This window comes from Dermacentor andersoni, chromosome 9, assembly GCF_023375885.2.
Source record: "Dermacentor andersoni chromosome 9, qqDerAnde1_hic_scaffold, whole genome shotgun sequence".
In the NCBI taxonomy this organism is placed as follows: domain Eukaryota; kingdom Metazoa; phylum Arthropoda; class Arachnida; order Ixodida; family Ixodidae; genus Dermacentor; species Dermacentor andersoni.
This window is the reverse complement of record NC_092822.1, coordinates 73,521,983-73,543,197: the sequence shown is the minus strand read 5'-3', so window position 1 is coordinate 73,543,197 and position 21,215 is coordinate 73,521,983. Positions and strand designations below refer to the sequence as shown.

The 21,215-nt window shown below is 47.4% G+C and overlaps 1 protein-coding gene across 2 annotated transcripts in view; it reads right to left on the bottom strand.

The window, feature by feature from the left end:
• Positions 1-21,215, bottom strand: part of LOC126528236 (voltage-dependent calcium channel subunit alpha-2/delta-3-like) — a 189,729-nt gene that overhangs the window by 63,615 nt on the left and 104,899 nt on the right. For both annotated transcript variants that reach the window (XM_055069215.1, XM_050176122.2), the window contains exons 2-8: positions 20,378-20,459; positions 15,307-15,417; positions 10,041-10,100; positions 8,886-9,063; positions 4,070-4,201; positions 3,341-3,395; positions 2,110-2,260 (exon numbers count right to left, since the gene is read on the bottom strand). In XM_055069215.1, the coding sequence (XP_054925190.1) occupies positions 2,110-2,260; positions 3,341-3,395; positions 4,070-4,201; positions 8,886-9,063; positions 10,041-10,100; positions 15,307-15,417; positions 20,378-20,459 (769 nt within the window). The remainder of the gene's footprint in view (positions 1-2,109; positions 2,261-3,340; positions 3,396-4,069; positions 4,202-8,885; positions 9,064-10,040; positions 10,101-15,306; positions 15,418-20,377; positions 20,460-21,215) is intronic.

Genomic DNA, 21,215 nt, shown 5'->3' with positions numbered 1-21,215 from the left:
CGGGTTGGTGCGCTTGGCGGGAGCGCGACGAACACGGCGATGCGACAAAAAATACTCAAGGCTCTTAGCAAAGAACTGCTTTCGCAAGGAGTTGCGATAGCAAACTCGTGTATTGCGCGCGCGGTGCCACTGGCGTGAGAACCCTTCGTCATTTCTAATCAGATCGAAAAAGAAAGTTGCAACCTAAAAAAGCTTAATTTCAGATAGTGTCCATATAAAGGAAATTCTGCGCAACGTCTTGCGTGTGTAGCACCAGTCAATGCGTTACGGAAATCTCGCCAAAAATAGCCGTTTTTGTTACTAAAACTGAGAGTGCCGCCATGGAGTAGCGCTCGCCGGAGGTGACGCATGACCTAGAACGCGGGGCTTCTCGCCATGACCTCCGAAATTATGCGGCACCCGCGGCTACTCGCGGCGTGCTCGAAATTTTCGGAGGCGACGTGCTGCTATACTTATATATTGTACGTCTTATGCGCTTACCACGAGGTGCACGCTTCGCCGGCTTAGTTGCATGCAGTTTTTTAAAACCTTCCAATAAGAAAACTGGACGATTACTAGACATGCATCATTGCCAAGATTGCTTCAATTGCATAACCTATTCATTTATAACCAATTTATAAGTGAGTTAGGCGCGACGCGCTATCCCGACGCCTTCTAGCACTCACCTGGCGAGCGAAGGCTATTGCCCGCGAGATTTAGTTTTTTCATGCATCTTCTTCCGCCTTTATTTTCTACTTTTTTACCGGCACAGACATATGACGTATGTGGGGCTTCAGACAATGTGGCATGAACCGGTGGAAGCCCGAAGCACAATCTGACACGCAAGTAAAATTGCAAGCTGCACGAGGACGTCTCACCCCAGCGTATTCGTGCGCATGAGTAGGTCTAAAGTTAGGAAGGAGAGAAAACGAGAATTGGCACACGAAGCACATGCGTTTATGGCAAACTAGGACACGCGGTAGGCGAGCGGTGCCCTGTGACTGCTCTGCATCTGTGTCCTGCCAACACTGTCCGGCTGACTGCCACCATGTTGTAAAGGAATTGACGAGAGTGGGCTAGCTCCAACACTGTTAGCGCTAAAGAAACGCATACACATAACGAAGGTTAACCATGCCTATTTCGTCAGACGTTGACGCATGCTTTCTTCGTTCATGAGGAAAGAAAAGTGTACATAGAGTCTGTTATTTGTGTTTACCACGTGGATGATACAACGGCCAGCGGATCTCGGAGAGTGGCCTCGCGCCTAAAGCAGAGAAAAGCTGTGGAGCATTACGCCGAGAGAATGTGGCGACGCTACTTTCACATTTGGTGAGAAAAAAATGAAAGACAAAAAATAAGAATAGAGACTTTAATGCGGAAACTTTATATCTGAAAGGCCAAGGTAAACAGACGTGATGATAATGATTATTGGTGGAGTTTATTGGCGCGCAGGCAACCACGACCACAAAGCGCCAGTACAATAGTGAATGGTCGGCTCAAGGTAAGGATAATAAATAAACAGATGATCCATGTATTAGAGCGGCATAAAAACGATGGTGCTACGCTAGATAGGAAGTAGAGCAGTTAGTTTTCGAAAGGTTACCAGAGACAAAACCTATGTCTGACGGTCACACTTACTACAGTGGCGACAAAGGAGCCCGCCTAGACCCTTGTTTTGGCAAGCGTAGCGAGGCCCAGCGCCTAGTGAAATGTTACGAGCTGAGCCAGTCACCGTCTAATCTATGGGGCGTGACTACGTTTCTTTTTTTCACAAGTTCAAAGTACGTTTGAAACCCAATAGCCTTCGGAGAGTCATCCGTGTTTAAAAGGGACCGAGGGTTCGTGAGAGAGGAACATGGATGGATGCAGTGGTGTGTGTGACTTGTATGATCGAACCAAAGTGTTGGATCCTTTATTGTTAAGAATGATATGAGGAGCCACATTTCCAATAATTGCACTCGCCAAAGACTACTCGTCAAAGCCGCTAACATCGAAGCAAAAGAACCAGCGCTGTCAGAGCAGCCGTCTGCTCGTTTTGACAACAACGTGCATGTTTGACGGGCAAGCAAGTGGCTCCTCCTATGTGCGGGCACTCGCCGTCTGCAACACGATTGCGGCGACGCGGCGTACCCTGAGAATGCTGACGTAGTCGTTCTCGGTGAGCGTGTCGAGGATGTTGACGATGACGTTGCGCGCGATCTCCTTGCGCAGCCCCATCATGGACCCGCTGCCGTCGAGCAGGATGACCACGTCCTTGGCCGAGGCCGCGGCCTGCACGTACCTGCGCGGACAGTGCCAATCGTCACGAGATCGCAGACGGACGCGCTTCTCGCGTCGTTGCTCCGGTTCACATCGATGCGCTTGTCGTCGGGGTTAGGGGGAGCGGGCACATACAGAGTCTTTAACAGCAGAAGCTTGATGTGGGCGAGTTGGTTTTGCATACTTGAAGAGCGCTACGAAGACGCGGACTAAAAGAGGAACATGTACGACGGACAAGGCACCTTGTCCGTCGTACATGTTCCTATTTTACCCCCGTATTCAGAAATGCATCTTAACTTGAAGCCCATGCTTGACTTGATATAAGCGACGCCTCTTGAGAACGCGCCCAAGACGCTCGTTGCATTTCCTTTGGTGTGTTCACTACAGGCGTCATTTAAATCAAGTCCAGCGTGGGCTTCAAGTTAAGATGGATTTCTGAATACGGGGGTTAGTCCGCGTCTTCGTAGCGGTCTTTTCTTCAAGAGACTTTAACGCTACATTCTGAACAAAACTGATTCCGAGTTCTTGTGTAAGGCAGATCTTCACGACTTTCCATTTGCTCTCTGCGCCCTCCCTCTGTTTATTTACGGATTCGAATAACAAGGTCTCCGGGTCCTGTCGGGCAGGCTCGCAATCGTTATGTATGCGAAACGCGGCGCAAGAAACTGGACTGTTGCTTGCGCGTTACCGCGAAGCCGAATGACGCAATACTTCTGCGATCGAAGGGGAACAAGAACAGTTGCTCGCGCGCTCTTAGGCGTAACATAAAGTTGGAAGCATTATGCGTCTAATGTACGTGTAGCATTTGATTGCAACGAATGCTTCGCCTAATGAGACCCTAAGGAGAAAGATTGAGTCAGTATAAGTTCCAATTTTTCTTAAATTTTAATTTAATGTCGAAATCCCAGCGTCAGTACGTCAGTGTGGCGTCAAGAATTTCAAAGTATTTCAAGCTAGGCAGCCGATATGTGCGGTAGGTAACTTTCCTGTCACTTCCCTCTCAGTTGCTCCGCTAGTTCTTTCTATTAGCGCCCCTCTTGTTTTTGCTCCTCCCCGTCCGCGACTGCAAGCGGCTATGAGGTCAAAACTCAGGACGGCTCACCATGGCCTTGTGCGGCACTCGTACATGTCGGGGTCGTCGTCAGGCCACTTCCGGGCTGAAACAATGCGAAACAACAGAAGGTAACGTTTACCCCACTCCCATTTCCTTCCAAGAGCAGGTGTCACGAGAACGACATTCTTTTTTGACGGGTGTAGCCTACATTGCGAACGATATATCATCAGTGCATACAGCTGCTTATCAACAGAGGACACACTATAAAATATTAGACGCGAACGGCGGTAATGGTCCCGCGTTAATGCCGCAGGAAGCATCGCGCTATCTCACCCTGATAACAAAACGTTAGAGAGTCGGCCGCGGTCACTAAGTAATGCAAAATCAACGAAAGAAGCACAATCAATCAATCAATCAATCAATCAATCAATCAATCAATCAATCAATCAATCAATCAATCAATCAATCAATCAATCAATCAATCAATCAATCAATCCCATACGAGGAACCCGTATGTGTTTCTTGGGAACCCGTATGGAAACCCGTATGGCTTATTTCCCTTTATCAATCAATCAATCAATCAATCAATCAATCAATCAATCAATCAATCAATCAATCATCGTTGCAATGCGTGGATTCTCCCATAAAGGAGGGTTTTACTTTTTTTGCTATCACCTTGTGCAACATTTATCAGCGATTTCTTGGTGTCATCGAAGGATACAGGCGAGCTATAGAACGCTATTAGACGCGCAGGCAAGTGAAATGCCGTGAACTCACCAGGGAAGAGCCTGATGAACCCAGTGCTGCTGCAGAAGAACTGCCAGGCTATGAACGGGTCGACGACGCGGTTGTTCTTAAAGCGGGAGTTCATCCCCTCCGACCACTTGACGGCGTTGAGCACCGACGCAGCTGCACAAGTCACAGAGACGTCCGTGAAACACTTCGTTTATCCCCAGGTAAACATGCGTACCGTGTCGGCACATGATAAACGGCTTTACCCCCCATATGCACCTAACTATAAAAGGGCGTCAGGAACGCAGACAGAGAACAGCAACAGGACGTTGCGCTGACTCTCAACTGCAGTTTATTCAAGAAACGCAGAATAAGAACCTTTCGAAAACTCCACCCGGCGTTACACCTAACATAAACGGCATATAAGAACGAAAAGAAGAAACAAGAAAGAAAAAAATAGTTCCTGGCGCTGTTTCATAATTATGCAACGCCGCCAACTCGCCCAGCTGTCCCTAGCTTTCCATATACACTTTTCATTTATAGCCTGTACACTGCGCCACACTCTTACACGGAGTGCTGGAGCACTGCGCTGCAAAGCAGATAAAAATTCATGCCAAAAATAGATGCTAGGTTCAGGACATCGCCCTCACATCTAGGCGGTGTCCTGGAGGTCAATGTTAGTCAAAAAGGACGTGTCCAGGTGGCTGCCGATTCTCACAAGCCTAATCATTCCAGCCGAGTAACAGCGCAAGTCTATCGTTTTTTTTCACCTTGCAGCGCACAATTGAAGCGCTCTAGGCAAGATTGTCGCGGACCGTATACGTTCTTGATAGACATCCCTAATGATATAGTTCATCGAAACTGTATGTTCTCAGTCGACGTACCACAGTCTACGAGCTGTATATCTACGTACATAGGAAGGAAGGAAGGAAAAAGTAGAGAAGGAAAGGCAGGGAGGTTAACCAGTTTAGCGTAACCGGCTTGCTACCCTACACATGGGAGAGGGATGGGGGCGATGAAAGATGGGGAAGGGGGAGAGAGAGAGAGAGCACATAGCACAGCACACAAACATCGTCCGGTAGAGTCCATCAATCTGGCATTGTACGTGATAACACTGTCAGAGCCGCTTGTCCAATCCCGTCTCTTTCAAAAACTGAAGTAGTCCCTTCGTCGCCTTCACCTGCGATGTCTTCTGTCGGCGGCATGTGAAAATCGTGTCGAGGGACAATGGTCTAGTGTCAAGGTGCGCGAGAACGGATGCCAGGGACTGTCGCTGAACATTATATTCAGGACAGTCGCACAGAATGTGTTGCAGCGTCTCCTCGCAAAGACAGGCATTGCAGAGAGCGTTGTCGGCCATTCCAATGCGGAATGAGTAAGATTTCGTGAAAGCCACCCCTAACCATAAGCGATAAAGCAGAGTCGCCTCGCTTCGGCGGAGTCCAGTTGGCATATAGAGATGCATCAAAGAGGGCAGGTGGTATTGACGGTTGCTCTGGTTGGTCTGGCTGTTTGGTGTGCACCATGAAGAGAGCGTCATCTCCTGTGCAAGCACTCGAAGTCTGCTAGCTGCGTCGGATCGTGAAAGCGGTATGGCCTCTTCTTGTGCGTCTTCAAGAGCTGCCCGAGCGGCATTATCGGCGTCTTCGTTTCCAGTGACGCCGCAGTGACTTGGCAGCCACTGAAACATCACGTGGTGTCCTTTCTCCTGTGATGTATGGAGTAGGCATCTAATATCGAATACGAGCTGTTCGAATGGCCCGCGACGCAGAGCTGATAGTACAGATTGTAGGGCTGCCTTTGAGTCGCTGAAGATGGACCATTGTCGAGGTGGCTCCCGACTGACGAAACGGAGTGCAGCGCGAAGAGCAGCTAGTTCAGCAGATGTCGATGTTGTCGGGTGGTCAGTCCTAAAGCTGATGGTAATAGCTTTTGCTGGGACAACCACAGCACCGGACGAACACTGGATGTTTGTGGAACCATCAGTATCAATGTGTTCACTGTCCGCGTACCTCTCGTGCAGAAGAAGCAGAGACAGTTGTTTGAGGACAGGCGACAACAGTTCAGACTTTTTTCCGATTCCTGGTACACTGAGATGTATTGTGGGGCTGATAAGACACCAAGGGGGTATCGATGGTTTAGATGCAGCGGTGAAGCCCGAGGGAAGTTTGTCGTTGTACTTGTTGATAGTTTTAGAGAATGATGATTGGTGCCTGTCTGAAGGTAGTGCTGCAAGGTGGTGATAGGGGGCACGTGCAAAATGTCTGGTGTGCGTTCTCAGGGCTTCCACCGTAATGTGAGTTCGCATTGGATGGTCCCGAGCAACCGCAAGAGTCGCCTCTGTTGACGTACATCTGGGCACACCAAGGCAGACTCTGAGTGCTTGAGCTTGTACTGCCTGCAGAACACGAATATTTGTCTTGCAGGTGTTGTTCAGTACAGGTAGACTGTATCTTAAAAAACCGAGAAAGAGAGCTCTGTAGAGTTTAAGCATTGCGTCTACTGACATCCCCCACGTCTTCCCTGTCAAGTATTTGAACAACTGGGAAGTAGCTGTCATGCGCCGTTTCATGTAGGCCACGTGTGGGCTCCAACAGAGGTCTCGGTCAATAACGACGCCAAGGAATCTGTGGTTTCGGACATAGGAAATGGTCCGTCCATTGATTGAGATGACATAAGGCGTCATCGGTTTCCGAGTAAATGCGACTAGTGCGCATTTTTCAGGTGAAATGCTGAGACCCTGTTTACACAAGTAGTTCGCTGTCAAAGTGGCCGCTCTTTGAAGTCGCGCACGTATCTGAGGACGTGTGACTGCCGAAGTCCAGACACAGATGTCGTCAGCGTATATTGAAATCTTGATGGTAGTTGGCAAGCATTCAGCAAGTCCAACAAGAGCGAGGTTGAATAGCGTCGGGCTGAGAGCACCGCCTTGAGGAACGCCCCTGCTGGTATAGCGTCGCGTAGTTGGGCCATCGTCAGTTAACACATAGAATGATCTTGCAGACAGGTAACTTGCAATCCACAAAAAAACTCGACCACCTAGGCCAACCGTCGCAAGAGCGTCGAGAATGGCCTCATGTAATACGTTATCGTATGCCCCTTTCACATCTAAGAATAAAGCTGCAGATAAACGTTTACGGGACCTTTCGTGCTGGACATATGAAACGAGATCAACTACACTGTCGATGGAAGAGCGGTCACGTCGGAAACCAGCCATGGAAAGCGGATAAATCTTGTAAAATTCAAGGTACCATTCCAGGCGGCCAAGGATCATCCGTTCCATTATCTTTCCTACACAGCTGGCCAGTGCTATTGGGCGGTAAGAGGTGAGTTCTAATGCGGATTTGCCCTGCTTTAAGAGTGGCACCAGGCGGCTTACTTTCCATTCGTCAGGAACATTTCCCTCCTGCCATGAGGAGTTGTAAAGGCTCAACAATTCTATCCGTGCGGACTCTCCGAGATAGCACAAGGCCCGGTATGATATACCATCTGGACCCGGAGATGATGAGCGCCTGCAGAGAGCTAGTGCCGCTTCGAGCTCCTCCATTGTAAAAGGAAGGTCCATGCGGCAATCACGGGAATGGGGGACGTCAGCTCGGGCTGGAGGATCTGGACGAGTCGCTTGGTCTGCGATCCGCGCACAAAAGTCTTCTGCGACATCGATGTCTTGCCGCCCTTGGAAAAGCGCTAGCGCCTTGAATGGAAAACGCCGTTCCGGAAGGCAACGCAGACCTTGCACCGTTTTCCAAATGTGAGACAGTGGCTTGCGGGGGTCGAGTGTCTGGCAAAACGTTGCCCATCGTTCCGACGCTAATCTATCCATACGACGCTGAATCTTCTTTTGCATCCTCCTGGCTGCCCTAAGGTCATGGATTGATTTTGTACGTCGATATCGACGTTCCGCCCGGCGACGAAGCGCTCGAAGTCGCTCTAATTCTATGTCGTACATAACCCTACATAACGTACATAAGGATGCGGTTCAAAAGTTCTGCTAAGAAGAGCTCCCCTCGATGCCTTTCGTATCCATTCCTGACGAGTGCACTGTACATATATAGCAGCGAGCTCATCAGATTCAGGTTGATCAGTCTGAGTTGCGAAGACATTATTTTTTTCTTTCCTTCGCAGAGCGCCTAGTTTGCACAACTTTGACATTAATATACATAAATGGGTACAAAACTTGCAAGTACATATATACGGATAAACTCGACTCACTAAAGACAGCGCAGGCAAAACACAGATTGGTGATGTATTCGTGTGGTCGCCAGCAGTTGGCGCGATATGCATACGCCATAGCATTTTCTTTCTACCAAGTTTATCCCGAAGTCCACTAGGTTGTTGCAAAGTTTAAGTTCGTGCCAGAATTTATTTCTCTCTAGCTTTGTTTTGTTTTTAAGGATAAGCGAATAGCCATAGCACTCACTGTGTTACGATGTAACCTTTTCTTGTTTATAATAATAATAATAATAATAATAATAATAATAATAATAATAATAATAATAATAATAATAATAATAATAATAATAATAATTGTTGATATTATTATTATTGCTCGTGTCATCTTTATATTATTGATCAAGTTGAAGGGAGGAAGCATTGGTATCATAGGTAAAGAAAGAGACCGATACATGTTTTTGTTTTTACAAACAAAGAAAAAAAAAACGAACTTCGATTGCACGGAGCTTACATTTCGTAAACTCGACAAAGCTCACTTAACAATCAAATTGTCTTATTCCAGTAGGCAGTCGCTCGATTTTCGTGATTCTGGAGGCGCGAAAAAATCTGGCGAGAACAAATTTTCCACGAACCGAATTTATCGGCGCCCGATGGGGAGGGCGGTGGGGAGCGGGTAGGCCATACTCACACTTGTAGTATATGTTGGTCGCCACGTGAATGGCGCTGTAGGTGAAGTTGACGTCGGCGTCATCAAAGCGCCGGTCCTGGTGCATCTCCATGGGCATCCAGTCGTCCGGGTCCTCGTCCTCGGACAGCTTGGGCATCTTGTTGGGACGGTACAGCTTCTTGGCGTTGAAGTAGCGAAACTGCGGCGTAGTAACACGAAGGGGGGGGGGGGTGCGAACATACTGTGCGAGAATGTTTGAAAGCGAACCACTGTCGGATGCCGTGATCACAGCAGCCAGTCTATTCGTCCGCGTTCACTTAAATGGCTGCCCCGACCAGACTGTGCATCACGTGGGTGCGCCACCGTGCCCTCCCCTTTTCCCTCCCCTTCACTCCTGTCCCTGACCTTCAATTACCCCCGCACCAAGTCGACAAGTGACGCTTATGCCAAAACCCGGCAAGACACCACCACTACCTGGTGGGCTACATACTCGAATGCCTGAAGAAACGTTCACCAGTGTAAGCCCTAGACGAACGCTTCCTTAGCAGTGACTCCTTCAGAATCGTTAAACTTATTAATTTGTTCATTTAAGTCGCAGTAGAGCTGCGAGGTGCTGCACAGTATGGTAGAACAGCGACAACGCTAGTCGTAGTGGGCTGTGTGTTACTGAACAATACAACACCATTCACAAAGAAACTGTTCCTAAAAAAAAAAAAAACAGTTTTAAGAGCGTCAGTGACAGCGCGCTTCACTACGCCCATTGCCAATGACCACTGTTAGGCTGCGTTTCTTTTTTTTTTTTTGGCAAGGATACCATACGACTAGATTAAAACCAGAAACGTTTGGTTTTCGATTTTCTTAGGGTTGAAATGCGTGCGACTGTGTGATCCTGCTTTGTAATAAAAAGAAACTATGTTGAATGCAACAAAACAGTTCGTGCTGGTCACTGTGCTACTTTCCGCGACTAGACTGTTTATCTATGTACTGGTACCTAATAAGGCGCGCGAAAAATAGCTTGGTCAGGGCCACAATCACCGAAGAGCACCGCAAGCGTAGTGCATGCAGATAGGTGGTCAACGCGCGTAAAAAAATTACTGAAGCTCTCGTGGGCCAGCTTGAAGGTCATCTCGTGCACCCAAAGGAATGTCAGTCTTGCGAGCAGAGGTGTACACTTACGTCGATGTCTGTGCTGTACTTGTGGTCTTTGGCATTTTTCTCGGCTTCTTGTATCAAAACCTGCGTGAGAGTAGGCACGAATCAGTTCACGGTGAATTGGCAAAAGGGGAAAAATAAAGGAAGCGAATTCAAGTTAGCAATCTACGGATACAGCAGGATTGACATGTGAATTAAGTAGTCGTGGTTTATCTTTGGCTGACAAAATACAACTCTGGCTGATAGTTAAACTTGACTCAATGAACGGTAGAAGCATCCCTCGATGAAGTGCAGAGGTAGGTCATGTTTCTTCCTTTCGCCTGTTTCGATCGTATCGGGCACGTGGCTCCTGTCGCGTACATTCCTGTGGGAGTGCAATCGCAGTTCCCCCAACTTCCCTCGGGCAAAAAAGGTTCTGTCCCGTGTAAGGGCCGCACCTCGTCAAAATTGCGGAAAAAAAAGTGCAGTCCTTACACGAATCTATGGGTCACTGCCCACTTGAGACGAGCATTCAATCCTACTGTAGACAATTTCCATCTTGCCAAGCATTGGCTTCGGATCGACAGGTTGGCTTGATTGCGCGATCTAACTTATAGGCCGAGCACGAACGTCACCAGTCTTCGAGTGTACTTAACGCCAACTGTACGAACCCCGGAAAAACCTGTGAAGCGCAGGAGTTACTTGGCAGTTCAGTTGTCAGAGAGTGCAAGAGTGCGATTCCTGTTATGGTTTATTGGTAAGGTAGTTCGTTCTACACCGTGGCGACAGCGCGGAGAGACTAAGGACAAGACGAGAGGGCCACAAAGACGAGCGTTGTGTTATGTTCTTCGTCTGTTCGCACAGTTAAACAGACCACCGCCGTGAAAGCACTACTGCGCTTCTGGCCTGTGAACTGCGCTATTGGCTTGTGCGAATGCCTTTAACTGGAACACCCTCCCGGTTACTATTCTTCATCTTACTCTATTTCTCTCCTTTCCGACCCTTATTTCGCTTATTCCAGTAGAGGGCAGCAAACCGTAAGTGTTCACCTGGTTAATGTCTCTCTATCTCTATCTCTCTAAACGTCTCTCTAACTATATATCTCTCTAAACAGGTCACGCTAATTTTGACACTACCAGATTCTGCAATGGCAGCGATTTGAACCAATCGGAGAGGATGTAGGAACCCTGTGAGCTAATCAGAAATGACAACATGGCGGGATTCGATTACGTACAGAATAACGGCCCTGTTCCCGATTACGCGTTGTCATATAGTGGCGTAAGTTTGATTTCCAGCGCCTGTTCCCGGAAAGCTTGGCTTTCATTCTTCATTATGTCCCAGATGGGACTATGTAATAATGCAAAATTTATCTAATCTTTTCCGCGTTTCTCCTAATTCTCCAATGAACCAAACAGTCACCAATCTCAAGTCTGATTAATCATCGTCATTAGGGAGTAAAAAAAAAAAGAAGCCGAATCGATGAAATGGGAAACTGTGATTGATCTGGTGCCTGCATGGCTATCGTCAGTTAATAATACAAAAATAACTACTTCGATTCAAGCAGTCTGCTCCAACAACAAACCTCCAACAAACACGCCCTCTTTGTCAGAACCACCCAGACGCGTCGGTCCGACGAGGGCGATTCTGCCCAGCTACGGACACAAATTCCACCGACGTCCCACTCGTCCTGCAAATCGCTCATTCGTTCGCGTCCCAAACGGCACACCCATTCGATATTCAAATGCCATCGTGGCGGCGAAAGAGAACAAACAAAGCAAAAACAAGGACCTCAAATTTATTGGATGTTCCGCATCGGCACCGATGTTCCGCATCGCAGAGGCACAGTTTGCCGAGAACCTCGCTGGCCCAGCAGGCGCCATCGAGCGCGTCACCTCCTTTGCGGCGATCTGCATCACGCAGTAAACGCGCAGAGACGCCTGCGCTCTTCAGCGTCGAACTCTCTATGGTCGAACCGAACCGTCCTACTCCCCCGCCCCACCCCTACTCCTCCCTCCGTCCGCTCACCCCGCAAACTCTCCTCTTTCGTGCCGTGACGCAACATTACTGTGCCCCGTCTGGTTAGGGGTGGCTTTTACGAAAGCCTACCCATTTCTTATTGGAATGGCGGACACACCCATGCGTGACTCGTGCAACTCGCCAGAGATCGTCGAACACACGTATCGCGATTTCTTTTTCTTTTTTGTGGTCGTTATATACTGTCGGAATCGACATTCCTCGGACTGCACAAAACGGGCTATATATCGCAGACCATTTTCCGATACGATAGAAATATTTTTTTGTTGGACCACGGCACCGTGGGTCACAGGCTTAAACGAAGAGACGCGGGCGTTACTTCACTTTGTGAAATCAACTGGCGTCTGTCAGGTTCTGAATAAACGCGTCTTCGGCAACGCAGTGTGCCGCTGCGTTGCTTGAATGCCGATCGCATTACCGTGGACAGACATCGTGAGACGAGTACCGCCGTAATTTCCTTCTCGCGCTTAACACCCCCAACCCACCCACCGCCCCGCGCGCGCAGGCCAAAAGCTGGACACCCCTCTGGCAAACCTTTCCTACCTCTCCTCCTCCTCTTCCTCCTCTCAAACTCTGTCCGCGTCCTTTTATCTGCGTCCGGTGTCCTGGAAAGCGAGCGCAGTTAGCGCGGAGTCCGCTCTGCCCCCCCCCCTTCCCCCCCTGCGTGAACACGATCACAGTGCGCGTTGTTGCGCACTACCGGGCACGCCACGGCAAGGCAGGGCCCGCCAGTTGTTGGGTCAGCCGGCCGTGGCACGGCAGCGCGAGCAAGTGAGCTGGAAGGCTGTTTGCGTTGCCGCATCCCCTCCCCGTCCTTGTCGAACAGGAGCGCGCGCCCCAAGGCGGCTCGGATGCCGGACGTTCTGGGCGTGCCAGTTTGCCGAAATTAACGAGGTAATTCTCTCTCTCTCTCTGTCTCTCTCTCTCATTCTCTTTTTTTTTTTTCACCTTTTCGTTTCGTAGACGCGCATATGTCGTTATCCGGGGCGAATTCGTAAAAAATTCTCGTTCGTAAGCGCTCTTTGCCATCGGCCAGCGCCATTCCCTAATGTTAGGCCCAACACCAGGATTGGCTGAGATTTTCTCTCAAGAAAAATTCTTGAGTAAGAGTATTTTTCTTTAATTTTTTTGTGAATACGTTGCTGGGAAGAGATTGAGATAAAGAGTAGCCCGGCAACTCCACTTCTGTGTTAAAAATAAATAAATAAATAAATAAATGAAAAAAAATCAATGGAACCAAGACAATGAAACTGAAAAACATAACGCCCGAACGGAGACTCCGTTGAAACCTATCCACGTGATGAATGCACGGTAGGTCCGAACACGCAGCTTAGTTCGAATTCCGTCCACAGTACGCATCGTCGTCGCCAGGTCCAGCTCATCCTCCGTCATCTGTTAACGCCCACCCACCAGCACGGCAACGAAAGGTTCATGGTCCAAGACAACTCGTTTCCGTGCTGGCTGAGTCGTTCAGCGTGACTACTGCTGCGCGAGACCACCGGGTACAACAAAGGCAAGGTACTCGGGTTTATACTTCGGCGAGCGTGCTTCGTTCTCTCATTGCCGAAGTTAGGTTCCACGTATCGACACGATCACACATGCGTCCGTAACGCAGAATTGTAGACGACGACTACGGTGAACTTTCGCGAAGCAGCAAAGCGACACAGGGTGCGTGCCTCGCGCCATGCGCTGGTGGTCGTAGTGCTGAACCAACTCCCCTATATGTACACCCTACCTTGCCTTCCATCAAAAAAAAGAAAGAAAGGAAAACGCACTCCCCAGTTAAAATCGAAAAAAACAACAACCATAATTTGCAGACTTTAGCCATTCCATCGGCTCGAATCTCATTTACAGTGACGCAAGCTTTCTCCCTCACTGAAGACCAACATTGTTTTTGTTGCCTGTTTTTTCCCATCGAATAACACTTTTTTTTTCTGTTTCACTCGTTCGGTGGTAGAAGGTCCAAGCACACTCATGCCAGATGAGTCGGCAGCATGGCGTGTGAGATTGCCTTTAAGTACAAAGTTTGTTTTTTAAACACATTTTTTAAAAAGTCACTGTTTTTGTGAATCGATGCTTAAGCTGCTAGTCATGATGAGACAGTCGCTATGCTAGGTGTTTCTTGTTATTCATGCTCCATGAGTTATCCTGAAGGTTCGCGGCTTGGGCCTATTCAACTCTGAGGCCAATAATACTTTCTACAGCTGATCTCAAGACAGAAGTGACGCTGTGCCACCTACGAGATTGGAGCGAAGCTTTTTTTTTTTAAATCACCTTTTTCAGTGCTGATATTTCGAGCCTTCGTCAGCTGCTAATCATGCATTGAACCACGTAAGAACAATGATGTTGTTGCGACGTCGCAGTTGGAAGTAAGTTCGTAAGCGTTTTCGACGTTGTTTTTCCAGAAGCTGGCACATCTTTCATTGTGGGTATGCGTCATTTTTGGGGCTCATCACTATCCTCCTCACTGTCATTCTGAGCTTCTTTTGTGTCGTCGATGCTGTTTTCACGAGCGTCACGACTAATAACTGCAGGTCAGCGTACCACCACCTTTTCAAGAAATTTTTCTGTCTGTGGGAGGCAAAACACGCATTTTCCCTCAGCACCCACCATTGTTGGATACGCACACACTTTGTTAAAGAAGGTGTAACTTTAGACTGAGCTCACAGCAGCAGCAGAAAACTTGAAAAAAAAAAAGTTAATTCTGGGCTTTTACATGTCAAAAGCAGGATACGATCAAAAGACACGCCGTAGAGGGGGACTCCGGAAATATTGACCATCTGGCGATCCTTAATGTGCACCCCAATGGACGGCACACGGGCGTTTTTTGCATTTTGCCCCCCCACTGAAATGCGGCCGCCACGGCCGGGATTCGACCCCGCGACCTCGTGCTTAGCAGCGCAACGCCATTAGCCGCTAAGCCACAGCGGCGAGTCAACGAACTTGGAAAAACAACAAACAGTCTTCTTTAAATCACGGTGGGTTTTCGAGCGACTTTGCTGCTGCCGATTTTGTCTGCCTCAAAAGCTTATCCGAATAATCTTGATCGAAGCAAGCGCTCTTCGAATATACGGAATTTTGCGCTGCTATTAGGAGTGCATCTCAAGTGATATAGCAATTCATTCTTTTGTGCATTATCGCAATTATTAGCCTTTCAAGAGGTTTAACACATCTTCACGAACAAAATCTTCGTTTCGCAAATGTGCAAGCAACATTCCGAAAAGCGTATTCGGGAATGTTTGGTGGGCATGTACAAAAGCCCGATAGAGACACTCACCTTAAGAGATTCCGTTTTGGAGCTCACTAGGTTGCCCAGGTCCCTAAGAATCTTCTCTGTCAGCTGCGCGATGTCCTTGTGGTGAGGCTTCGCCTTGAACTCTTCGAAGTTCTGCGACAACGACAGCAACAGGCGGAACAGCTCTCATCGGAAGACGCACAAACAGCGACGACGAATTTATGCGCGGTCGCGCCGCGCTCAAGGCGAGGACGTTGCTATAGAAACGCCTGAAAGCGTAATGCAGACGCACAGACAGACGCACGCACAGGCACGCATGCAAAAGCGCGCACGCGCGCGCGCACACACACACACACACACACACACACACACAGACGCAATGCACAAACGAGAGAAAGAGAAAGGAAGCAATCACGACAAAACAATCACTCTGGATGCGAGACAGAAATACGACTCTCGACCGTACATATATTACCTGCCGCGTTTAGAGTGAGAAAGAGAGAGAGAAAAAAAAACAGAAGAAAACGAAATTTATCGCCCGGCACTTACACCTGCCGCAAGCCGCCGTACATTTTGCTTCATCGCAAGGCGCGGTTAAGAGCAACCCCGTTTTCTCGCCGCGGTTTCCATCAGATTCCGAGAATAATTTAATCCCCGCGGCTTCATATATATATATATATATATATATATATATATATATATATATATATATATATATATAGCGGCACAGAGCAAACCTCAAGGAAGTCCGTGGGCGGTACGAGGCTATAAATCGAAGCAGCTGTAGCGATGAAACGACTTGCGAGGTTATTCAACAAAAATGCTCGGACAGCCGCTTTGTAGCATGGTTTTTTTTTCTAGTTATACTCGCTACACGCTTCTCACGTGCATTATGCGGTTCATCGTAGGGAGGGAACGTTTTTCTCCTTCATACTTTCCTTTCCACCGTCGTTTGTTTCTATAGAAAGTGCACCGAGTCGTTCATTTCGTGCGGCGGTAATTTTCATCCAACCGTAATAGTTATTTCGCGGCTTCTTTTTTTTTCCTTCTTTTATTTAAATTCTTGTGCTAACGCGAAAGATGCCCTGGTCCCGCTCTCCAAGGCGACAATAAGAAGCCGCAAGTTTGAATAAGCGTTACGTTCGGTAAAAAAATTAGGGGTGTAGAAATTTTGAAATCTCTTAATCGGATGACCCACCACGGTGGCTTAGTGGAATGAGGCTCCTGTTTTTAGATTTAGGTGCGTTTTAAAGAACACAATGTGGTTAAAATTAATTCGGAGTCCCCGGCTACGGTGTGCCTCACAATCAGGTCGTGGTTCTGGCACGTAAAACCGCCGAACATAATTCAATTTGATTTGTGAAAAAAATTGTGCCACCAGGGTTTCTTTAACGCGCACATAAATCTAAGTGCGCGAGCCTTTTTTTTTTTTTTTTATTTCGTCCCCATCGAAATGTGACCGCCGTGGCCGGTATTCGATCCCGCGACCTCATGCTTAGCAGCGATACGTTTTACCCAGCACGCAACACCGGCAGGCAATTCCTAACCGAATGGAATACGAATACGTGAAAAAACCGACCTTCGAATACTTAAACTAAATGCGAATACTTTCTTACATCTCGACAAGTTACAATTTAAAGTGCTAATCGAGTACGCCTGCTTAAAAAAAAAAAGACAAAGAAAAAAGAAGCGCTTGTTGACATTATTTGACACATGCATGTACTGCCATTCACAACTGGACGTCCGGTCAACATGAATTTTAACATGAAGTGCTTTCAATTACAGGTGCATCGCGACAATGACAGCAACAAGACAACAAAACTTCGAATCATTAGATGCACGTATAGAGTGCTGTGTTTGTTGAAGGAGATAAGTGTCCTAGTACATATAAAGCACCGTGAAATCGTTTTTGAAAAGAAAAAAAAATTATGCATGGCGACGCAGGCTATATGATAAAATGCTTTGTCTAAATCGAGACAATTAAAAATTCGACGACACCTAAGCACTTCTTATGGGTTGTGGATGCGAAAGAATTAACATCTAATTGAACGACGTCGAGCGGTCCGTCAAACGATGAACTACTCGCGGGCAAGCGAACGCGTTGAAACGCTTGGCCAATGAGTCCCAGATAGGACAAGGCCGGTGCACTTAATTCCGTGACGTCACGCTACCCTCGCCGACTCTAATGTTGACGTTCCCGAGTAAGCCGCGGTGACTTTGACGTCACCACTCTCGTCACGCCGGGCTTGGCAATGAAAATTTCTCTCCAAGCAGCACTACGTCATGAAGCAGTGTGCACAGGCTTGCTCTCTAGGAGGCGCTGGTTTGGCCCTGTGGGTAAGACATCCGGCTTCTGAGCGTGGTGTCGTAGGCTGGGAACTCACTACCCCCAACGTTTTTCCTTTCGAATTTATGCTGTTTTTAATAAATTAATTGTCTCATAGGGATTACCGAGGCGAAGTTAAAATGTCAGCGACAGCTCGAGCGGAGAAGGAACGTGCGAATAACACAGGATTCCGAGAGCGAGGGTGACGTGGCGTCGAGGCGATGCCCTCTCCCCTCACGTGACACCTGGGGGGCCAACGAAGCCGGAGGCGTTCCCTTTCGCCCGCTCTGTTACGTCGAGGCGCGCACATGACCTGGCGTCGCAGCCAATGCGAATTTAGGCTCCCTTTCGCTGCCACAGACGCCGGTCTTTTCGCTCAACGGGCCATGTGACGCTTTCGCACCAATAAACTTGCAGGATGTCTAGAAGTGATGTCAGCCTTAACTAACCTAATTTAGCACTCTACTCAAGCTACGCAAATGCGGCTTGTAAATCTGCTTTACGCTTTTTAGTGGACCCACTGTGCACATAAGATTGAAGAATCCTTACACACCGCATCTGCCTGTCTCGCAAAGTGTTTTAAATACAATTGTAAGTCGCAGATGTGAGGGGGTTCCTTTTTATTCCATTGCATGTTAGCTGCGCCAGCTGGTAGATATGATACATACGTATGGATGCTCAAATATACCTGCTTCTTTCGTTTCTAACCTAACCTAAACTGCCTAACCCAGCAATAACTAAAAAAAACAAAAAGAAGGAATAGTTAAAGAAAAAGAACACTGAAGTGCACGTGGCTCGAACCGAGGACCTCGCAATCACTAACTCAGCGTTTTCCTACTGCGCCACGAATCACACTTTCTTTCTTTCTTTCTTTCTTTCTTTCTTCCTTTCTTTCTTTCTTTCTTTCTTTCTTTCTTTCTTTCTTTCTTTCTTTCTTTGTATTTATTACAGTAGCATGCAACCCGATAAAACATCAACTGGACTGGTACCCAATTTTGGTGAGGTACCTATCCTTGCCACCCTTCAAAAGTGGAACCAATGTTTCTAACGTATGACTGTCATTGTGCCCGTCATTATATGACTATGCACAACTGGGCAATGCTTTATCCGGCTGCGCCACGAATCACGAATGGGTCCAGTCAGTATTGTGTTGTTGCTTTCGTGAGGGGCCCTCTCACTATAGTTACTTCTAGTAAATTAGTGAAAGTATCACTTTGAATGAACTGCACAGAACGTTCGTCTTTAATGAATAAGTGAATGAATGAATGAATTAATGAGTGCATGAATGAAGGCTATTCAATGTAACTGCAGATGCGGGATACTTCTTCGCTACAGACTTTACCAAAGACGATGAATTATCGCTCTGAATTCTTCAGAGGGATAAGAACTGCAACAGCAGCCGAAATGAAGACATTACCAATAAAGCATGTTTGTGCATGTGTGCAGTCGACTAATTAAAGAAAAGGCAGCAATTTCTGCTGTTTGCGCGGCTAAATCCGTTTCACTGAAAACACTGTAGATTCTATAGATTCCACGACAGTCAAATGCATAAAGACTTTTTTTAAAAATTCGAGGCAGCTTAAGCACTTCTTGTGCGTTCTGAATGCGAAAGCATTAACGTGCACTTGAACGCCGCTGCGTGATACTTCAGGTTTTGCGCTGCGAGTAATGGTTGCGTTAATGCTCGTTCCGCCCGCCGTGTATTTTGAGAGTTTATAACGATGGTGGATTTTGCTGCCTGCCTCTTCGCTCGTTTTGCTGCGTTCTTCCGCTCCCTCACACTTCGTCTGCGGTGTGTTTCGCTACTGCCGTGGTTCCGGCTGCCGACGACGTCGATTCTTCAGACTCCATAGCGACACGTGCTGCGCGACCCAGCAAGCGACGAGCCAGCGTCACGGGCACGTGAGGCGCGCTCGTGACGTTGGCTCGTCCCTTGTGACGTGGCGTCGCAGCCAATGACAACTCCGCCGAAGCGCGCTCAAGATGCTTTGAAATCGCTTACTGCGCACAAAGGCGTCGGCGCTGCGCTTCGGACAATAAATTCGGAAAAGAAAACCTTCATTTTGGCGGCTAGCAAAGGAAGCTTTTGGCCCCCCCCCCCCCCCCCCCCCAATTAAATAGAAGGCAAATCTTGGAGACTTCACCCGCCCGAAGTAATTAGAAGTCTGTCTCTCGTATATCTCTCAGGTGAAGTGTACTGGTAAATAAAGTTAAACATTTTTCTAGTTTCCAGTTAACATATGTACGTTCCGTGTCACTGAACGAGAAAAAAAAGGGAATATAGGAATAATATTGCCAAATCAGTTTTTCATAATAGGCTAGAAACACGCGCCAAACTATGTATTCTACGTGTATAGCTTGTGGAGCTTCAAAACTCTAAATGTCCATCCCAACTGAGTGAGAAATGGCCGTAAATGAATCAAACATTGTTGTTATGTCGTGCCTACGAATGACCCTTTACATGCCTCAGTTAGCAGGTTCCACATATGGGGCTGGTAAGACAAATCTCATGATCAAGCCGCCTGCGTATTTTTTAACTTCTTTAAAATTTCCGGCATACGTAAATTTTATAATCAGCGTTGCGCGCACTCTGGTTTTTTCGGGGTCGTTTCGCCTCTTTGCACATTTCTGTGTCAAATACGCATGGCACTGCATTTTGACGTCTACAGGAATGACCGGACCAGGCAAAATTAGGTGAAGTTTGTCTCCAGTTGATCAGTTGAGGAGCGACTAAAATGCTAAAGCGAAGCACACCAGCGAACTGGGGACAAAGGAACGCAGGCTCACCTCTTTAATCTCGGTGAAATTCGACGCAAATAGACTCTGGTTGGAGATCTCGGTACCAAAACGCCACGCCCAGTTCCGGACACTGCAAGGGGAAAAAAAAGTAAGCAGACACATGAGAAGGCAGCTTTAGCACCTTACGCAAATGGCAGGAAGTATGATGACACTGGAAAACACTGTCTCGTATACGTAACATAAAAAGGTGAGTACAACGGGTCAACCGCAAAACGAAAGTTTGTTTTTCGACGAACTATCGAGAAAAGTGGGTCATAATTGCAAAAAAGGCAAGAACTTGCGCAAGGCAAGCCCTGTTACTGTTCTACAAGTAAATTATTTGGTTAATAAATATATGGCTGCAAACCAGTTTAGCACTTCGACGGGTTGACAGGAAGAGTCAGTCCTCTGAAGCATTGCGGCTACAATGGAAGACAACATTTGGCACTTAATTATGCGACAAGTTTTACGCTTAAAAGGGTTTGGACTAGCTGGTAACATTTCACGATAAGTGTTATTTGCGCTCGGGTCCATCGTTTGCTAGTGCTCGTTTCAGGTGGTGCCTTGTTTCACGCTGTTTACTACGCTTACGTTACATTATATTTAGAGCAAGTGGAATTTTATTGCAAATGACTGAGCGTATTATTATGAGATTTAGTGAATATGCCGGCTAAAATAAGTCTCGCAAGGAGGGGTCTGGCTTATGTAATACAAGCTGATGAAAAATTAAAAGATATGCTGAGGAAGAACCAGGATATAAAGCTTCAATGACCATCAAACAATAAATCGCTGAAGAGAAAAGAAAGAATTACGAGCACGAACACAGCACGAATTACAACTAGAGGCC